Source organism: Passer montanus, unplaced genomic scaffold (assembly GCF_014805655.1).
Source record: "Passer montanus isolate IOZ18808 unplaced genomic scaffold, ASM1480565v1 scaffold1, whole genome shotgun sequence".
NCBI classification, from domain to species: Eukaryota; Metazoa; Chordata; class Aves; order Passeriformes; family Passeridae; genus Passer; species Passer montanus.
The window spans coordinates 14,719,713-14,731,717 of record NW_024356504.1 but is presented as its reverse complement, the minus strand read 5'-3'; the positions used below and the strand labels follow the sequence as shown (position 1 = coordinate 14,731,717).

The 12,005-nt window shown below is 46.1% G+C and overlaps 1 protein-coding gene across 21 annotated transcripts in view; it reads right to left on the bottom strand.

The window, feature by feature from the left end:
• Nucleotides 1-12,005, bottom strand: part of BIN1 (bridging integrator 1) — a 92,646-nt gene that overhangs the window by 20,844 nt on the left and 59,797 nt on the right. For 8 of the 21 annotated variants that reach the window (XM_039698517.1, XM_039698534.1, XM_039698599.1 and 5 more), the window contains 3 exons: nt 10,051-10,133; nt 7,302-7,352; nt 2,319-2,469 (listed from right to left, as the gene is read on the bottom strand). In XM_039698517.1, the coding sequence (XP_039554451.1) occupies nt 2,319-2,469; nt 7,302-7,352; nt 10,051-10,133 (285 nt within the window). The remainder of the gene's footprint in view (nt 1-2,318; nt 2,470-7,301; nt 7,353-10,050; nt 10,134-12,005) is intronic. The other 13 variants (XM_039698552.1, XM_039698588.1, XM_039698608.1 and 10 more) reach the window with 2 other exon arrangements.

Sequence of the window (12,005 nt, the reverse complement as noted above, 5' to 3'; positions counted from 1 at the left end):
GCTGACTTGGATCTCACAGAGCTTTATCTGCACAAATTCCACAGAGTTGCACTGATTTCCAAAGTCTCATTACAGAGTTTCAGTGGTGTAACTGAGAGCAGAAGTCTGACCTTTTAAGTTTCACAGATCTCTTGAAGTCTTGTGTCATCACCAAATTATTCTGTGGAGAGCTACGAGCATTCACTTTTTCCAAAAGACAGAAATAAACTGTTTTTAAAAATTAAATGGCAGTAAAAGAGTTTGAGGTTGTTTTGGGTTGTATAGGGAACAGTTCAAAATTTAGTTAGCATTTATTTGATCACTCCTGGTGTTGTCTTTCTCTCCACGGCCTTTGCTTACACTTTACATTGGTATTTCAGACACAAAGAGGCCAGGGAATTGGTCTTGCTTGTTACTTTGTGCTCCATCCTCCCAAAGAGGGTGAGGCTCCTCAGCCTCCCTCAGAGGACCACTGCACAAATCACTTACCCATAGGTCAAAAGTAATGACACCTGTGAAGATTTCAGTGCTAAAGTCAGACACTGTTGAGAGAGCAGACACTTGTGTTCCCAGCTGCCTGGTAAGCTGACACACTCTTGGTTTCTAGATTTTATCCACACAGACACCAGGCTTGGCTTTGAGTGAAACTCCTGCCTTTGTCTTCCCTGCCTCTGGAGCCAGCTCCAACTCTTATTAGCTACAGTGAACACGGAGTGGAACTCTTCATGATGCCTGGGGGATGAATTAAACACAAACTGGGAAAGGGCTGCCGGGCGGTGGCAGCATTGGCTGCAAATGTCATTTCAGTCTTGCCTGTGGCCCGTCCAAGCCAGGGCTGTGCTGGAATATCCTGCTTGTTCCTCAAGGGGTGCCTGCAGCCCCATTCCTGCAGGTGGGCAGGCAGCAAGTGAAGGAGAAAGCGCTTGCAGGCTGGCAAAAACAAGGGTTATGTGTGCTATTTAAAGGAAAGGGAAGAAACCAAACTCAGCAAGTTGAGTCCACAGGCGGGGTGAGTGAAGTCTGTTGTGAACAGCTTAATAAATCTCTATATGATTTCTTGTTCCAAATATTACTCAAGTTCTGGAAATCTCTGGGGGGAAAAGAAAAAAAAAAGAAACCTGCAACAGAAGAGCAATTTTGGATATCCTATCTTCTCTCCCCCACACACAGCCTACTCCAAAGGTCCTAACCAGGTTAGTGGTGAAGCCATGGGAGGCTCTGCACTGCTGAGCTGTTCAGAGACCCTGGAGAAGTCCTGAAAAGACACTGCCAGGCATCCACACATCTCAACAGGCTGGAAAAGAAATTTTGCCGCACATCCCCTTCCTGTCCCTCACTAATCCTAAAAATCAAATATGCAGTGGAGAGAACAATATAGTGAGAGACTATCTAGAAACAGTAGAAAAACTACCCTAGAGGCTTGGATTTGGAATCACACTGCTAGGATGGGAACAGCAAGGAAGTTCCGGGTTGCACCCATCTCTTTTCACAGGCAGTGTGTTTTCTCACCAGTTTGGCCAGAACCCCTCTTAGTTTTAATTCTTCCTGGAAGACTTCTCCCAGTGTCCCACTTACTGAAATACAAGGATTGGAACCCAACATAAATTTGGCCTAGTTACTAATTTTCCCTACTAGGTTTTTCCCCCACTCAGCAACAGAGGGACAGGGAGATGAAGTAAATATTTTATCTTTCCAAAGTAAAACACACAGATGATATGCTGAGTAGCTGTATCTACTATTTTGAACATGATGCTGGATATTTCCTATGTAAGGAAAGGCCTAATGAAGGCCACATGGAAGGTATCAGACTCCTTACAATGGACTATCTTCTTCCTGGAACTCACCTAATTTCTTCCTATCATAAAAATATAATCCCTTTTTTTTTAGCATAATATTTTATCTTGATAGTAAGGTGAAGCATCATCCAAAGTACAGATGTTCTTCTTATAATATTAAGCTGGGTTTTTTAACCTTTCTCAGCTACAGAAGTTCTTAAAAAGAAACTAGACCACTGAATTCCACTGATTAATTCAAACGTAAAGAACAAAACTCCTTGCCTAGTTATAACTCCATCCTCCCTGGATCTTCTTGGCCATCCTGTCAGACAGCAAAAAGTATTTCTGGCCTTCCCCCTGTGAAACCATTCAAAGACACTCAGTTGTTATAATAGAAAGACAGCAAATAAGCAACTTGAATTCTTAGGAACTTTCTCAGGAACCAGTGGAAGAGAACAACCATCATGTGATATTCTGTGAGCTCAGTGGCAGGATGAGGTCTAGAGAGCACTCACAGAGCTTGTGCCATCAGCAGAGACATGGTCAATGTCATGGGGACACTACCTGAGACGGTGACTTTGGGATGCTTGCCCCAGGTGCTTCCAAAGTGGACGGTTCCAGCTCATGGTTGACAGTCTTGGTCTCAGGGCTGGTGATGGGAGATCCATCTGGTGGAGGCGAAGGGCTTTTATTTGCTTTCGCTGGGGTGCTGTCACTGAAGGAAGTGGAGAGAGAAAGGGGGAGACAGGGGGAGAGAGAGGGGAAGAAAAAGAGAGAGAAGTCTGAGCCAGGCCTAGGAGGAGCTGTGCTAATCAGCACAGATCAGTGGCCTCCATTATCTCTTTGCTTCACTGCCCAGATATGCAGTGAGGACATTTGGAGCTCCTGAGAAGCATCTTTGCTGAGTCACTCGCAGTCCAACACACTGCAGAAGCACGACTTGCAGCAGGCTACTCACTAAATGCCTACAGAACTTACATACTTGCCTCAAACACAGAAAAACAAAAACAAAACAACCAGGCATCCTTAATTTTGCCAGATTTTCATATGCCTGATGTTAAATTATAGTCTTTAATACTGGGGAAGCAGATGGGGAAAGGAGTTCAGTGCTGCTCATTTAGTTTTAAATTCCACAGACTGGAATTTTTCTGTGTGGTAATCTATGGACCTCTGCATGGGTTATGACTAATAGATTCACAACACCTGAACTAAGGCTGTAATCACAGAATACCTTATTCCTTGATGTGGTATGAACTGACTAAGCCAGTAGAGAGGCGAAGTAGCCAGAGGTTTCACATATCATTCCAGACAGCAAAGGAACAGTGAGGTTCTGGCTACTAACAGAGATTTCTCTATTATAAAAAGTCTCCCTAGTTGATCTCTATTCCAAGACTGTTTCTGACACACAGTCAAGAGGGATTCTTCAGGAAATTAAGATGCAAGAAGCATATGCCAATGGCATTTGTTGGTTCACAGCTTGGACACATTTGGGCAGATTTTTCAAAGGAATGGCAAGAGGCACATGCCTTTCCCTTTCCCTACAGGCGTGCCCTGGCTGGGTGTCAAGTCTCTGCTTCAAAATACAGAATTCGTGAGAGATTTAGTAAAGAGTTGGTTACCAGAGAATTTCAACAGGGAAAATTCACTACTGGGGGATATTTTAACAGAAGTGGTTACAGTTGGGCAAAACCATACACAGATCAAAATATAATATCACAGCATATTATAAAAAGGGCTGTGCAACCTCATCTACAGTGATATTTGACTTCACTAAAAGTCACAGTTCCTGTGAAATTCAAGGCCTTGAGAGAAGCTGAAAGAAACAGACCCTTTCCTACAACTTGAGACACTAAATCCTGGCATAGAGCCAGCACTAAAGCAAGATCTGATTCTGCAGGGAGATCAAGTAATTTATTACTTTGCTCTGTCCCAAGAGAGCCCAGAGCCTCAGACATGTACATCCACTCACACTTGAATGTCTGTGCTGTGGTGGTCACTAGCCAACATGCAGGATGGCCTCATTCCTAAACATTTGCTTGCAAGTGGGGAATAGCAAGAGGAAAAAGGGATAGCAAGGCATTTCAACAAACCTCCTCTTACAAGCAAGCATCTCACCCTGCTCAGCATTCCAGCTTTCAAGCTCCGCATCCCATTCCTTCTTCATTCACTTTCTCTTCACCCACCCCCCCCAACTTTCTCCCCCATATCCACACCCCACACACACATTTCCCCACAAAGCACTCTTCTCAGGTCCACATGCAGGTTGGATACTTCTGATGACACTGATGCCAACAGCACACCAACATGATGCAACAAACCAATGACATTCTCTGCCAGCAGCTCTCAACCAGGGGCACACACACCAAGGGAGAAAGAGGGACATGAAGAAGGAAAAGGGAGGAGGAGAGAGTAAAGAACACGTATGCCAACAGGTATGGAAACCCCTGCAGCTCTTCAGTCTGACTGAACAGTGTCCTTCCTCAAAAGTTCCCAGAAATCACTTCAATACCTGGGGTCTGTAAAGAATTCTGAAAAAACTGACAGAAGTTGTGCTACAGATTAAAAGTAGTAATGGTTGGAGGGTGAAGGTAAAGTCCTGATCTAAACAGGAGCTACCAGGAAATGTCGAAGAACATCCTCTAATGCCAGAGTTGGGGGAAAAACAAGTGCATGTTACCTCCCTTGGAGCTGAAAGCACTTTGAGAAAATGGGGGACACAGTGATTTACATCTAGAGTGCCAGGGCTTCCCAAATGCCCAGACTGCACTGGGAATACTGGGACTATCAGCTGGCCTACCAAGACAAGGGCAGACTTTTCCTTCTAGGGACTTCAAAACGCCAATTCTCCCAGCGAGAGAGGAGTTCAGGCTTATTTTCTAAAGGCCGTGGAACAGTTTTGTAGTGACTTATTTCCAGTGCCTGGCAGTGACTTAATTTGGAGATATATTGGTAAAAGGCTCCCATGTGAGTCAGCCCCTGAAGGATGAGGGGAAGAATTGGGCTGTGAGGGGCCAACACTTAAGCCTTCGTTAAGTCACTACTATTTACAGCTTGTTTGATGTGTTGGCCAGTCCCCCTAGGAAAATGCCAGTGCTAATTTTGGCTGAGCCTTTTTCAGCCCCCTGAGCGGCACCTTCATTCCTGCACTTGTTGCTTTGTAACTCGGCTGAATTTAGCCAGTGCAACCAGCATCAAGTGAGATGGTGACCAGGATCCTCTGTCCTTCACATGTCCCCAGGGAGCACATACTGCCCACACTGCTTGCTCCAGAAAACACAGGAAAAAGCAAGAGTGCAGGGACTCTACCTACTGACCAAACATGAGCACCACAGTAAAAGCAAGCCAAAACAACAAGGTCACTGCTCTTTTTCCTTCCCATGAGTAAATGGGAAGTGATGCCAATTCCAGGAATATCAGGCAAGGAAAGGAAAGGGGTGTCAACTTTCTTCTGCAAACAGAGAGCTGGAAAGAGAGCTGGGTCTAATACAGCTGAAGGGAAAGTCAAAATCCCCCAGCCTCTTTTAGTGCTGCTGAGCTCCCAGACACTCCAAGGTGCTGCCTTATATGTTCTGGAAGGGAAGAGTAACATCTGCAGATGAGTTTCCCTTGCACTTGTAACAATCCTACATCAAAAGATAAAACCTACTTTCCAATATGGTAAAAACAGAGCAGTCACGTCCTGCCAAGTTCTCAAGTCAAAAAAGAAAAAAAGGTTGGCATCTCAGTTAACACTCAGACTGGGTCTTTTAGCCAAAAGTGATGAATTTTTTGCCACCAGAGCATGCTGGAGAATTATTTAGAAATTAAAAAAAATTTTAAAGAAATTAAAAAATTAAAAGGAGTGGGTGGAAGAAAGAAGGCAAAAAGAACCTACATGCCCAAACATATGGTGGCACAAATGTAGATTCTTGCTGCAGATCAAAGACTGACCGAGTTCCACATCCTCCCTCTCTGCACTAGGGACAGCACATTTCTCTGTGACCCCAGCAGCTGCTCTGACAGCACAAACCCCCAGTAGAGCCCAGGTCATGCACCTTTATGGCTGGGTCAGCTGGACTTTACCAAGGCAGAGCAGGAGCCCATGGTGAGTAGAGCTCATCAAGGGGAGGTTTACTAGCCCTCCTTCTGATGTATAATCCATCCACTCTCAATGACTGGAAATACTAGACCTCCTGCCTGGCACAGATACAACACCAATCCAACCAAGACCAGAGATCCAGAGGGTACTCCAGTTCCTACAGTAGAAAACCTCAAAACAGTGACAACACAATATATTGCTTTTCTACTTGCATTTGAAGATATAAACATCTAAATTTGCCCATCAGCTTCCTTGTGAAATTACCACTTTTCACTCTCCAACCTCCCACTTTACAAAGTATGCACAGCAGACACAAAGAGAAGGGCTGCATGACTTGCCCTAATCAGTGGGAAGCCAGATCAGGAAAAACAAGGATCCCAATCCACCAGCATTTTCTTTTCTTGCTGGCAGGACACCATCTTGATGATTATAATTTTTTTTCCTCCCTGTAAGGATCTCATGGAGGAAGTACCAACACAAAAAATAAGAAAAACAAAAAACAGTCCCACTTTACAAAGTATGCACAGCAGACACAAAGAGAAGGGCTGCATGACTTGCCCTAGTCAGTAGGAAGCCAGATCAGGAAAAGAAGGATCCCAATCCACCAGCACTTTCTTTTATTGCTGGCAGAACACCATCTTGATGATTATAATTTTTTTTTTCCTCCCTGTAAGGATCCCATGGAGGAAGTACCAACACAAAAAGTAAGAAAAACAAAAAACAGGAATTTTCCATGCCAGCAGTTCCCACTTTGCTCCAGAGCATGTTCTTGTCAGGGTCCTTGACTCCAGACATTGCAGCAATCCAGATAATCAATGTCATCACTGTTTTAAAGGCAAGATGCAGACATTTGTCTTTATACAACACAAGAGACCTCCTTTTCCTCCAGGCACTCGCAAAATTTTAAATGGACAGAGCAAGATAGTGAGGATCCTCAAGAACAGAGCAAGCAAGGAGCAAAGCTGGAAGTATTCTTCTCCCACCTCATCATTCTCCCAATTGCAACAAGTAGATAGGATAGGACTCCTGAGTGTGAAAGACCTGCCTACTGGTCCTCCCTGGCTAGGCAGGGGATGAGAATGCAGCATTTCAGACCTGTTCAAAAGGACAAGCCCACTAGGTAAAACTAGAAGCTGTTAAACACCAAAATTGATTATACTTCCCATGGAAAACCCAGCACTGCATTTTCCATCACACAAAAACAACTGGACAGACAATGCCTGAGTTTTCACACTGCCTTCTTAGATAGGAAAAGAAGCAAGGATTCAAACCAGGCACACAAGCAGTTAATGGCATTATCCAGACACAGAGATCTCAGCAGGACCCAGCAGGCCACAAACACATCTTATCATGCAAAGGACCCCTCTCCCACCACAGGGTTAACACGTGCCAGGCTGTTAGAGTCCAGCAACAGCCTCTCCAGTTTTAGGAACTAAATGAAACACGTATCGAAATGCTGCTCTCCATACCGGTACCTGCTCATCTTTTTCCTCAGCCTGGCGAACAGTTTAGTTTTCTTTCTGTTGAGGATGGCACGCAAATCATTTCAGTTACAGGATGGCACAGTCAAACCAGGGAGGAAAAGTTAAGCTTCCAAGTACCCATTTAGCTGGTGCCACAAAACTTGCTGTAATTAAGATGACAGGATCTCCTCTCTCTCTCACACACACACACAAATACACACATGCACACTTCCCTTCATCACTAGCAAGCTATGGCCTGGTTTGGAGAAAGCAAAAGAAAATAAAATATACATACATATCTATATCAAAATGATATAGATATGTCAAAAATATACATACATATCTATATATATAAGCAAACTAGAACTTTCCCTGCACTTTGGAACATGGGGCCAGGGTGCAAATGGAGAAGAAGAAAAAGGAAACTGCACAGACCACCTGAGTACTGTAAATGTCCTTTCACAGCTCCTCACTCTCCCCTGTGAATATTGCTGCAAAAGAAACAAGCTCCCCATTCTTCTTTTCTTATGTAGACTGTGCAGTCTTATACATGGGACCTACTCAGCAGCTTTCCTTCCATGTCTTTTTCCAGTTTGCCCAGTCATACCAGGATAATCCCACAGATCTCCTCAGTCTTCTAGGCATCTGAGCCCTGAACATTCCTAACTCTTTCAGAAGTAAATCCCAAACATAGGTCTGAGGTTCCCAGAAATGCACCAGCTCTTCTGTGCTACCCTGCCAGCTCCAGATACATCAGCCACAGTAGTATTTCTGGAGGGCCTCACATGAATGCTATAATGATGTGCACAGATAACTGCCTCTCTTCTCACACCTCCTCATTCATTTCCTGCCATTGTATCAATCTCCAGTCCTCTTCCCAGTGGAAAAGGGTTAGGGAAGCATCTGCTCCTACTGCAGACCCCATGAGATGAGTGAGGGCCATTTCCTCCTGCACACTCTCACCCCAGCCCTGCACCACAATGAGAGGCCAGATGTGCAGCAGACACAGAAGAGCCTCACAGCATTTCCTGGTCACTGCAGAGCTACCCTGACAAATCTTTGCTATATCCTCCTACAACACCCTGCTCCAGTGTGCTGACAAGGAAGAGATTCACTCTGGGGCAGGTCTGGCCCCTCAGCTGAGATGCAGAGAGCAGGTGATGAAGCAGCAGCACTCAGACTGCTGCCCACACAGGAAGCCCTGTGCATGCACTCAGCTTTGGGTTTTAGGGCCATGTGGTCTCCTAGCCACAAAGGGCACAGAACTGCAACAGAGACACTTGTTACAGCCCCAGAGCAAGCTAGCAGGCTGGGGGAGGAAGAGGGCAGAAGCTGTACAGAGATGGGGCAGGAATTGTAAAAACAGGTAATTTGTTCATTGAAAGCTCTTTAAGGCCAGACACTTTCCACCTCAACAGCAATGGACATCTCTGGGCCAGGCTGCCACTACTGCCTACAATCAGTTCCTCGAGGAATAGAGAAAGGAGGAAAAAGAAGCTGGGCAAAGCAATAGCTACAGCCTTCATCTGTCCTGTTACCTCATCCTCCTCCAAGGACCCTGCAGGATGCTGCTAACAGACACAACACAGCCCATGGCAGCAAGAGGATGGGCACCACAACCTCCTGCTGTTGGAAGGGAAGAAGATATTATTTTCACAAGGAGCATTCCAACTAACATCACTGAAATCTGCTGTCAGCAATCCAGAATTCAGGGGCCAAAATTCAACTCAAACCATCTCTTTCTTTAGACTTGGCAACCACCACACTGGAAGAATTGCTGGGAGAAGACATGCAAGTCATCTATGCATGACTGCAACAGGTTAAACTGGGAGGGGACACAAGGGAGCACAGAGGTCTCAACAGCTGATCTACCCCTTCTAAACCAATGCACTCAGACCACAGCTTGCCCTTACTTCATGCTGACTTCACCAGCTCCCTCCATCAACACAGCACTTGAGGACCTGGGCTGTGCTCCTGCTCACCCAGCATGTGGGATTAGCAGCAGCTGGAAGCCAGAGCCCAACACTATTTCATCACTCGTGCTCTTGGATGGGAGCCAGTCAGCCTAATCCAGAGCCCAGCCCCTCCCTCCCTTCTCAGTGCTAGGGAATGTGCAGACTTGCACTCAAACATACAGGACAGGAGCCAGCTGAGGAAAGAAAACTGAAGGCCCAGAGGACACTCACTCCTTGCACACACACGGGTTGGAAGTGCTCCGAGTTCAGGAGGCCTCGTACTAGTGATGCTGCAACAACTCCCACAACCCACAGGAAGGAGAAACACACGGCAGCTGGCTACACAGGATGGCATAAGGCTTTGGCAAAATGGTGATTCCATGTTTGGAGGGCCAAAAAAGGGGCTGGGGAAATGAGCTCTTGGTGCTCAAGCTGACAAGCTGCAGGTACATGGTGGGAGCTTTTGAGGGAAAGAACAGGAGAGGTGCTGGGCAACTGGACCCAGAAGGAAGGGCAGCTCAGCAGCTGGAATTAGATTTTAAAAGCAGAGCTGAGAGGCAGTTGCCTAAATATCAGGACCTAGTGACCGTTTAGGCCTGCAGATGCTATCCTAGAAAGGTAAGAGGTATTGGATTGCATCATGCAGTGCCAAGTGCAATCTTGGGCATGGCTCTAGGAAGCCTCAGGAGGGCAAATCACTTACAACTGACAGCTTGGAGGTTTCAATACCCCTGGGTAGGTAGAGATATCCCTGTCCCACCTCCCCTGCTGAGGGAAAGACACTACCCACAGTTACTGACCTGGGCTGTGCTTTAACAGGGAAGGCATTGCCTGAGTACTGCTTGTCTAGACCCAGCAGGACATCGTGAAGATTTTGGTTCAACTGCAAAATACAAAAACAAAAGACAGAAAAAGAATGAGAAAGGAGCTCAGATGCCAGAAGAGAGCCTGGGCTGGCCTGGACAGGCTGACCAAATACAAGCTTGTGCAGGACATGCACGAGTTCCTCAGTTATCCCAAGAGAGGACAACTCTAAATCTATTTCCACTTCTCTGTGGGCTTTGCAGTGCTGCAGCACTTGAGCTATCAAAGAGCTGCTGGCATCTCTGGGAATGCTCTGTCTTCCTTAGAGATCATCCTCTTTGCTTTCCCATCACCCAGGCCCACCAGTGTGCTGCCAGGTACCACTGCAGAAGCAGGTTGATTGTTTCCCTAAGATCTGTGTGCTGCAGCTTCACTCAGGATTTGTAGCCAAAAGCTGTTTCTCAGACCTGCTTACCAAAGCTTGGGACATGGCCATTTCCACTGTGGAGCCAAAGGCAGCTGGCCTTCAGGTGAACAACCCTCAACTCACCAGCTGCCTGGGCCAACCAGGCTTGGGCAGAACCTGGATGTCTTTGCAGACATGGCCATTTCCACTGTGGAGCCAAAGGCAGCTGGCCTTCAGGTGAACCTGGGCCGTCCAGGTTGGGCAGAACCTGGATGTCTTTGCAGGAATGTAATATTAGGGGTTAAACTCTCCCTGGCACTGAAGGCTGCAACTCCAGACACTCCTATTCTGAAACAGCCAATCCATGAACGAGACAAGATGCTGGATTTATCACTGGCAGGAGGAGGGATCCCATGAAATCAAGGTTGGAAGCATTGTGCAGGCAACACCAGCAATTAATTGGATGCTGTAGCAGTAATAAGAAACAGATGGTTCTTATGGAGCAAAGCAAAGGCCCTGCCCTCATACAATATTCCTGCAGAAAGAAAAGTCCTGACAAGAAAAATCATACAAGAAGAGAATTCCTGTCTAACAAGCATCTTTCCCATGTTTTGTTGAATGTGAATTAGCAGCAACAAACTAGTAATTCTAACAATCCTCCCTATTCTTAACACTTAGTTCATCCCTCAGCGGAGAAGAGCAGGCTATTAACTGGAAAAGACCCCATAAAATGTCAGCAGGGCTCAAAATTGATGTGTTACACCAAGGCAGAGGGCCCCTGACTGCTGGGATTTGAAGGACTATAATGTTTCCTGTTGCTTAGTGGCTGTTTTGTTGTCAGGATGACATGAGGGAGCACAGGGAATATAAGGGTTTTCCAGCTGGGCTCTCAGTCCCGCCTCAAGATTAGTGCAACATTTACATTTCCAAGCAGCATACAGACCTAAGGATTCAGGATTTCTCTAGCTCTTAACTGAAAGACAAGAACATATCTGTAAATGACAGGGGACTTTCCCACAGACTGGTCCTGAGGTCTCCTGTGAGTGCTGCCACACAGCACCAGGATCTGCCTTGCCAACACTGCTTTCTGTTGTGATTCCCAACTCAAGGCACACTGGTAGCCCACAAAAGCCCACACTAAGTACTTAAATGTCTTCTTTTGGGTCACAGGGCAGGACAGAAGCCAAAGCAGAGAGGTACTGTGGGGGAGAGCCTTTTTGAGGGACTGGAGTGAGGCATGTCTTAGTCTTCAGTCAACTTGCAGACTCCCTGGCTGGTGTTAACCCCACACCTGGGTACAGTGAGGGTACACAGCAACTGGCTGCCAGGCAGCAGAGGGGGAGGAAAACAGATACCATACCATTACCAGGTTATAGGTTACAGATCCTTAATGCAGATGAACTAAAAATGGCAGCAAGAGAAAGGTCTAAGAGTGGCTTCCCTTTCCTCTGTGGATCTGGAAATGAGTGCTGTCAAGTGACATGAACTCCCCACTGCTGCCCACAGCTCTGTGTTCTCTTCCCTGTGCTCCATCCCTTTACATTA